Source organism: Eptatretus burgeri, chromosome 17 (assembly GCF_056783735.1).
Source record: "Eptatretus burgeri isolate ZD-2024b chromosome 17, Ebu_testis_v1, whole genome shotgun sequence".
Taxonomy (NCBI): Eukaryota; Metazoa; Chordata; class Myxini; order Myxiniformes; family Myxinidae; genus Eptatretus; species Eptatretus burgeri.
Window position 1 is genome coordinate 42,232,679 of NC_140977.1, and position 9,869 is coordinate 42,242,547.

A 9,869-nucleotide genomic window follows, 5' to 3' on the forward strand; every position below is an offset into this window, starting at 1 on the left:
GAGAAGCACAATCCTGAGTTTTAATTTCACAACAAGCGACCACACATCTTCATTCCCATACCCACTACAACTTGACACAACAAAAGAATATGAGGCATCTTTATTGTCCATGGAGACTTATAATACCTTATTTAATATAACCGAGAAAAATGACAAGTTTAGTTATAATCCGGGAAGTGGATACAAAACGATAACAGTCTCACCCGGAGCATACGAGATTTCTCAAATATCTTCCGAAATTGCTCGTCTTATGAAAGAACAGGGTGATGAACCAAAAAATATTATTATAAACATTCAAAAACATACTTCAAAATCAACGATTAAAGTTAAAAATAACTACAAGGTTGATTTCACAATTGATAATTCATTTAGAGAGTTATTAGGTTTCTCCTCAAAAAAGATTGAAACTAATGGGACGTTTTACAGTGATAATGTCATTCAAATATCCTCAGGAATAAATTCGGTGTTAATTCACTGTGATTTGATTGATGGTGCTTATAATGATGGATTAAAAACAAATACAATATTTTCATTCAGCGCATACTCAACCCCAATTGGTTATAAATTCAATATGGAGCCTAAAAATTTGGTTTATCTACCTGTGTCAGGAAAAACCATACACAGAGTAAATTTTAGGATAACCGACCAAGATAATCGTGTGATCTCTTTTAATGGAGAAGTTATATCCATCAGAATTCACCTACGTGAAGTTTTTCAATAAATAAATACGATGGTTATTGTGAGGAAGCACGAGTTGGGAAAATATAAAATAATTACAGGGGATGGGATGTTCCTTTCCCCGTACTACAAGGGTGAAGGTATGTATCTTGGTAGAGGATACTATAAACCTAAGAGACAAAGGGGTGTTGGACATCAATTTAGAGGAGATGGGATAATTGATACTCTCATGGGTATTGGTTCAACTATTCTTAAACATAAAGACCTAATTGGTTCAACTGCTTCTGCTGTGGGAAATGTAGCAGGTGCTGTAAAGAGTATAAAAGATGCTCAGAAAGAATCTCATAAATTACAAGCAATAAAAGAAATTAAGAAAGGTAAAACTCAGTTGTCCCCCAAGAACGACAGAAAATAATTCAAATACTTGGATCAGGGTTTCAAAAGTTTTAACATCTTTTTTCCTAAATAAATACAAGTATGGAAGCAATTGATAGTATCTATGATTTGGATGATACTATTATTATCTCAAACTCCACTAAAAAAGAAGATTACTTCAAGGTAAATGCAATAACTGGAACAGACTGGAATACAAATGGTACAAAAAGTTTTGAAATAAATAATCAACAAACCTATTTGAATCTCTCCGAAAGTTTCTTGTTGTGTAAATTTAAATTCACTAAGGCTGGGAATAACACAAACGCTACACTTGTAAATGATTTCTTCTGGAAAATGTTTGATAGTGTGCGATTGTATATTGGAACACAAGAAGTTGAAGCGGTTGATTATGTCTCTGCTGTATCTGAAATGATGAAATTTACACTCTATACATTCAGTGATAGAATGGGAAAGGGGTCTGTCGAAGGTTTTATTCCTGATATGTCAACGGGAACAAACACAGACCCTGGATATATTCAAAGGAAAGGAATGTATAATGATGATACAAAAGCAGAAAATAGTTTTACTGTGGCAGTTCCTCTTAAAGGTATATTTGGATTTTGTGATTATGATAAAGTTCTGTATGGTCTTAAAATTAGATTTCAACTACAAAGGAATGATAATGAAAATAGATTGCTTTTTGGTGTTGGTAATGCTTTTGGTGATCAGAATAAATTTGTAATTGAGGAGATGAGTTGGTATATCAGTGAATATACTCCTAATCTTAAAACAGAAGAGATGTTGAATCGAAGACTTAACTCAAAGAGACCACTCAGTGTATCATACCTCAAAAGAAGATGTCAACACGTTAAACTCAATCAAACTACTTACACGTGGAATTTGGGTGTTCTGGAAGGAAAGCCACGATATCTGTGGATGATTTTTAAAAAGCCAGATGGTGATACTGCGACTGATAAGAATAATGCATTGAGTGATAATGCTAAGGTGAAACAACTTCGCGTTTCTCTAGATGGAACATTTTATCCACGAGATAGATTGGAAATTAATTGGGAAAAAAATGATTTTGCTGAAGCATACAAGTCTTACCAAAAGGTGTGTGAAAGTAATGGAAATAAAGAACCTATTTTGGATATGACAGCATTTAAAAGTTTGTATACAATCTATACGTTTGACCTGAGCGCTCAAAAAGAAACTATAAAGTCTAATCGAGTGGATACTTCCCTATACATTGAAAGAGGAGAGAGTGAAGAAGTTGATACATATTGTTTGCTTTTGGAAGAAACAGAATTGCAGATTAATACAGATAATGGTGTGATGATTAGTCTCACATAATTTTTTGTTAAATAAATGAGTGGCAAAGTACCAACTGGGGTATATGTTAATCAAATCAATCTTCATAAACTATCATCTTGTGTTCAAAATCAAAAGCCTTGTACGATTAACGTTAATACAATTCAGAGAAAAGGAGCAGTAAGAATTGATGTTTTGCTCACAAGAGAACAGGTTAAAATCTTGAATGACACTGGCTCACTTAAAATTAAAATGACAAAACCAATGTTGAAAAAATATTCAATAAGAGAGACGAGTGGAGGATTTCTCCCATTTCTAATTCCTTTATTTGCTGGTTTAAGTGCGGTTGGAGCATTGACGGGTGGTATTTCAACAGCGGTCAAAACTGCCAACGAAAGGAAGGCTCAACTCCAGGCTCAAAAAGAATTGGAAAGACATAACAAAGAGTTGGAGAAACAAATTAGTGGAAGTGGTGTAATTGTAGATTTTGCTGAAAAACTTGAAGGTCTGCCTGATAAAGCGAGATTGTTAGTTGGAGATATGCTTTCTTCTATAGCACAAGCAGGTGTAAAATTAACGAAAAGAGGTAATGGATTATATCTTTCTAATAAATAAATGAGCATTGATGAGTGGTTGAAAGAATTTGGAAAGAATACAACATCAAATTTACAACTTACCAAATATTGTAAGAAATTAAAAATTCATAATGTGGTTATTTGTATGAGAGATGAATTAACAAATGTGTCGAAACATACAAAGAATATTATTATGAACTTAGAAGATAATGATGGGAACGGTTCTCATTGGGTTTGTATTTTTAATAGTCAAGACAAATATTATTTTGATAGTTTTGGTCTTCCACCACCTGTTGAAGTCATAAAATTCTTACAGAATGGTGTTTATCAAACATTTCAAGTCCAAGAATTAAATTCCAAGTGTTGTGGTCAATTATGTCTATATGTGTTATTTCAACTCAACAAAAATAAAAAATTTTATGATATTATTTTTAATCTAATATAAATGACTTATGTTGGTAAAGATGGTTCTATCTTTGGTGTATCTCAAGAACTGGATATTGATTTATCAAATTATTACACAAAGGCACAGGCTGAACGATATAAATATAATATAAACAAAAATATTAACATGAAAAATGCTTATAAATTAAAAAATTATCCAAGCCCGACTGACGCGAATGACTTGGTGAGATTAAGCGATTTATCACAATATATATACTTAAATAAAACGGCTGTGTATTCTAAAGATACAGAAGTGTTGATATTATCTCCAGGTCATACAGAATTCACAGTTCGAATTAAAATAAATTTTTATAAAGAAGGGCGTATCGTTTGTATGAGAATAGAACAATGGGGGTATGATATGAATGATTTAGGGTATAATTGGTCATTTAAAATTAACCTCGAAGACCTGGAACAATTAAATCAGTCTCGTAAGGAAGAATATTATCCACTTGGTATCGAGAATGAGTTTTGTGGAGCCACGATTAGTAAACAACAAATAAAAGAATTTAATAAGGGTAAATATAATAATGGTTTTGCCCTTGTTTATCTCATGAAAACAGAAAAAACAGGATTATATATAATAAGTAAGGAAATACAAAATGATTTAACTATGGGAAGATGGGGAGGTGTTTCGTGCCATAATATTATTCTAACATATATTTCTAATACATAAATGACAGCAAGAAGGCTTCAAGAAAATTATCATTTCTGTGTTCAAGCATACCTTCAAGAAAAGGGTATTCGGTATTTTAATAAATATGTTCTACAACATAAGAATGAGGTATTTTCAATAAAAGATTGGCATTATGCTGATGTTGATAAACCAACAACTTTAGATTTAATTAGAATGTTAAATAATGAAAAAATTATAAGGTTAAGAAAAGGTAAGGCTCTTTTAGAAATTCAAAAGAAATTTTATTGGTATCCTGTTGTAAAAAAAATTATTTTGGATACAGGAATAACAAGAAATCCTGATGAATATATGTATAATATTCTATGGGGTGTAAACGATTCAAGTATAGTAAGGGATGAGGAAGGAGTTGAAGAAGAGAGGGAAGAGGAGGAAAAGGAGAAGGAGGAGAGAGAGAAGGAGGAAAGAGAGAATAGAGAGAGGGAGAAAAGAGAGAAGAGAGAGAGGGAGAAGAAAGAGAAGGAGGAAAAGGAGAAGAGAGAGAAGGAGGAAAGAGAGAAGAGAGAGAAGGAGGAAAAGGAGAAGAGAGAGAGGGAGGAAAGAGAGAGAATGAATAAATATCAAAATATGGAAACCAGTGAGATTCAAAAGAATAGAGGTATTACAGAAAATAACTCAACCCACCGAGGAGGAAAACAAAGAATTGACAAGTCTATTTGCAATACTTTCGACAAGACTATTAGCATCGACAAGATATAGATTTTAATTCAAGTTTTTTCTTAAATAAATGGAGGAGAGAGTGAAGGCATTTCTAAGGATTCTTTATGTTTTAAAAATTAAGATTCAAATGTGCATGTTGGAAACTAAAAAGGTTTTTGCACTCTGCAGAAATTTTTCTCATAAATAAATGAGTTATTGTCTCAAATGTAAAAAGAAAACTAATACTAAAAATATTTCATATATTAAAAGTAAAAATAACAGGGTTATACAAAAAGGTATATGTTCGGTGTGTGGTTCAAAAAAAAAATCAATTTATCTCCAAACACAAACTCGGAGGAGATATACAAAAGTTTTTATCAGGAAGTAAATTTACAACTACTGGAATACCAGGGGAATTACATCTTCCAGGTTATTCTTTCTGTGGTCCAGGCACAAACTTAGATAAAAGATTAGATGAGGCAGACAATCCTAAATCCTGGAGTAAACCAATCAATAGAGTTGATGAAGTGTGCATGAGACACGATATTGATTATGGGAATACCACAACGTTGGAAGAAAAGCATGAAGCCGATAGAGAAATGTTATATAATTTGTCTCTGATACAAAATCCAACCTTGAGAGAAAAAGTTGATAGGTTCATCGTGAAGAAGATGATTAGTGCTAAATTGAAACTTGGACTTGGAAATTCAAAAAACTTATAGGCTCTAATGATGCCATTAAGACTGAAGAGCAATTAGCTGATGAATTACATAAACCAATATTCACAAAGTTTCAGAGAAGGAAAGTTTATTCCAAGGAAGTTGATTATATCTGGTCTGCTGATTTGATTGAACTCAATAATGATAAGGGGTACAAGTATGCTTTAACCGTTATTGATTTGAGGAGTAGATATGCGTGGGTTGTCCCTTTAAAAAACAAAACAGGTAATACTCTTATGTTAGCTTTTCAACAGATATTTAATAAAAGTAAGAGAAAACCTAAGAAATTGTGGACTGATGAGGGTAGAGAGTTTTATAACAAGACATTTATGAATTTTCTAAAAAATAACAGTATTACATTATACAGTACCTTTAATGAAGGGAAGGCAGTTGTTGTTGAACGTTTTAATCGTACCTTAAAAGAGAGACTATATAAAAAATTCACACAACTCGGTTCACAACAATGGTCATCTTTTATTCAGGATATTGTGGATAAGTATAATGACACGATTCACACATCAACGAATATGAAGCCATCAGAAACATTTACAAAATTAAAATATGAAAAAGAGATTAATGTCAGAAAACCTAAGTTCAAAGTTGGTGATATCGTAAGAATATATAGGTGGAAATCTCATTTTGAAAAGGGTTTTACTGAACGATGGACGAAAGAACTTTTTAAAATTGTTGATGTAATAGATACAGTTCCTTGGACTTATAAAATATATGATTTGGAAGGGGAAGAGATTTTAGGTTCATTTTATTCACAGGAATTACAAAAGACAAAACTAAGCAGATAATACACCTTTGTGGACACTAGAAGGACAAGTATATAATGTGTGTCAAGGGGGACGTTCTTAGATCTGTGAACCCCAAACACAGAATCCTCAACTGAATAGTCAAGGTTTAACTTTTGTTTGTGTGTGTGTGTGTAATGGGAGCAATAGGTTGGCGCTTCACTCCCTCCTACTATACACCGTTGTGGACACTCGAGGGCCAAGTCCGAGGTGTATAACAGTATATAATGTGTGTCAAGGGGGACGTTCTTAGATCTGTGAACCCCAAACACAGAATCCTCAACTGAATAGTCAAGGCTTAACTTTTGTTTGTTGATGTGTATGTGTGTGTGTGTCCCAACCCTCACATTCAAAATCTCAACCCCAACCCTCACATTCAAAATCTCAACCCCAACTCAATCCTCGCCCAACACAATGTCTTTTTCAAAATGAGATTTCCACCTATATATATATATTTTTACGTTTTTTTCTTCTTCCAATTCTGTCTTTTAAGGCTTTCAGGTTTGATGACGTAGAAAGGGGGAGTAAGCCTGCACTTTCTTCCCAGAACTTTCTTGATCTTGCTCCCATCAAGCACCATCCGACAAAGAACTACATCGATAGGTTTAGATCCCAAAGAGTGATAGCAACTCCAAAAGTCTCCAAAATATAAATAAATAAAATAATAATAATAATAAATAAATAAATAAATAAATAAAAGCCCCCAAAAAAGTTTCAAGTGTCCAACATAAACCCAACTTTCCAAGTCTTCAAGGTATAACCACATTCCCGTTGAGTTTCCAAGATATGTATCACATTGTGAGTTATCAATCCAGAACCCACATTTCAAGTATTCAAAGTAAAACCAACTTACAAAGTCTCTTAAGGATAACTCATTTACTGATTTTTTCAAAATTTGTGAGTCTCCAAGGTAGGCCCCATATTTAGAACCATCTTGGCAGAACCCTTTTCCTGAGTCTCCAAGGTAGTTATTTAAACCATCAAGGCAGAACTCATTTACTGATTTTTTCAAAATTTGTGAGTCTCCAAGGTAGGCCCCATATTTAGAACCATCTTGGCAGAACCCTTTTCCTGAGTCTCCAAGGTAGTTATTTAAACCATCAAGGCAGAACTCATTTACTGATTTTTTCAAAATTTGTGAGTCTCCAAGGTAGGCCCCATATTTAGAACCATCTTGGCAAAACCCTTTTCCTGAGTCTCCAAGGTAGTTATTTAAACCATCAAGGCAGAACTCATTTACTGATTTTTTCAAAATTTGTGAGTCTCCAAGGTAGGCCCCATATTTAGAACCATCTTGGCAAAACCCTTTTCCTGAGTCTCCAAGGTAGTTATTTAAACCATCAAGGCAGAACTCATTTACTGATTTTTCAAAATTTGTGAGTCTCCAAGGTAAAACTTGTATTCTGGCTCATCAAGGTATAACTTGTTCAGTGGGTATTGTCTTGATAACTCACAATGAGTACTATTGCTGTAAAACTCTTTTTCAGGATTTTGCTGGTCTCCAAGGTATAACTCTTTGGTTGGGTCATCAAGGACGAACTCGTTCTGTGGGTCTTGGTCGCTCATAAGGTCTTCAACCAAGCCAACAATTTCGCCCCAAGTTGTAGCAAAAGCAGTATTTTCATTTCGTATTTCAGACACAATTTCCTGTGAGAGAAAATAATAATGTATTAATTAAGTTATTTAATTATTAAATGAGTATGCTTCAATCAAAGTTTGAAAATAGGAAAATAAAAAATCTTACCTCAATAGATAAGAGGTTTGAATCCAGTTCATCAACTTGAAGGTTTAGTTCCATAGAAGACAGAGAGTTTGAGACAAGCACACAGAACACCATTGCCAGCAAGAACAAATGTTTAAAATGGAGCCTGGGTTTGAAGCTTTTATAGAGAAAGACTGGTGGGTGTGGTTTCCTTTGGAAATTCCCTGGGCAAGCCTAGGCAAGCCTTCATTGGGAAATTTTTCAAAACCATAACATCCTGTAATTTTCTAGTGATTTCTTTGTGAGTCAGAGATGAACTGGAAATGATGTAAGAGTGGGCGGGGCTTAGCAAAAGTAGGCGGAGCTTAGGAAAAGTGGGCGTGGCTTAGAAAAAATACCTTATGAAAAGTGGGCGGAGCTTAGCAAAAGTGGGTGGGGCTTAGGAAAAGTGGGCGTGGCTTAGAAAAAATACCTTATGAAAAGTGGGCGGAGCTTAGCAAAAGTGGGCGGGGCTTAGGAAAAGTGGGCGTGGCTTAGAAAAAATACCTTATGAAAAGTGGGCGGAGCTTAGCAAAAGTGGGCGGGGCTTAGGAAAAGTGGGCGTGGCTTAGAAAAAATACCTTATGAAAAGTGGGCGGAGCTTAGCAAAAGTGGGCGGGGCTTAGGAAAAGTGGGCGTGGCTTAGGAAAAATACCTTATGAAAAGTGGGCGGAGCTTAGCAAAAGTGGGCGGGGCTTAGGAAAAGTGGGCGTGGCTTAGAAAAAATACCTTATGAAAAGTGGGCGGAGCTTAGCAAAAGTGGGCGGGGCTTAGGAAAAGTGGGCGTGGCTTAGAAAAAAATACCTTATGAAAAGTGGGCGGAGCTTAGCAAAAGTGGGCGGGGCTTAACAAAAAATAACCTGTGGCTCAGGAGGTGGTCAAACAAGAGCATTAAGAGAAGTTTATCATTTCGTAATGGCACAAATGGGGTATCTTAAAAAATATAAAGATTCAAATGTTTTGTTTGTCAATATTTTAGATGGGGATTATTGTGCAAAGAAAATTAAACTATTGAAGGAATTTGAGAATGAACAAATCTTTATAGGTTCAATGAGTGAGCTGTTCAACCCCCAGGTGTTCAATTCAATGAGGTTCAACCTCCAAGTTAAAAGGGGAGACAAATAAATATACCTTGGGATAAAAAGGGGATTTATTTTTAGGGAAAAAAAATATAAATCGCTGAAAATCCCCCATTCATTTACATGGGGAAAAGTGAGCCAGAATCAGTATTCTTACCCTACTGCCATCCTATTGTTGTATGATGCTTCTGGATGTAGGATGCTTCTGTTGTAGGATGCACAGCTGCTTCGTCTGATATTTGGTGTCCATTGATCTAATGTTTATTATAATTGGCTTTTGTTTCATTAGGGTGATCCAGGACCTAAAGGACCACCAGGACAGCCATCATCCTCTGGATTATCAGTGAGATATTCAAATGTTAACCCTCACCACCCAATTCACTTATACAATGTCACATTCATACAGAAAATTCTCTCAAACACAAATCACTCACGAGAACCTCACTTTCTCCTTATTACCATGCAAACATCTTCACTTCCACACAAACCTCCTCACTTCCACACAGCAACGTTTTACGATTCAATTTTGTGTAACATAGAGCTCGACGTTGACTGAGACTCTCTCAGAGTTGGCAAATTGTAAATGATCAGCACACATGCCCAAAAGAGACTTTCATGCCCACATGAAAAAAACGAAAGTCTAAAACAACAGATATACACCATGGAACAACTTCATAATAGATGCTCACACACATTAAAGGACAACGAACACGAAACACCACCTCGAACGTAGATGGACACTTGGCCGTAATACTATGAGCCGGCGGCAAAGCAACGACAAGTTCAATGGAGAAACTACGTTCACTCACATTACTGG

The 9,869-nt window shown here is 34.9% G+C and overlaps 1 protein-coding gene across 3 annotated transcripts in view; it reads left to right on the forward strand.

Annotated features, from left to right (window-relative positions):
* LOC147009889 (uncharacterized) overlaps positions 1 to 9,869 on the forward strand; it is a 177,921-nt gene that overhangs the window by 99,712 nt on the left and 68,340 nt on the right. For all 3 annotated transcript variants that reach the window (XM_085861485.1, XM_085861484.1, XM_085861483.1), the window contains one exon: positions 9,342 to 9,395. In XM_085861485.1, the coding sequence (XP_085717611.1) occupies positions 9,342 to 9,395 (54 nt within the window). The remainder of the gene's footprint in view (positions 1 to 9,341; positions 9,396 to 9,869) is intronic.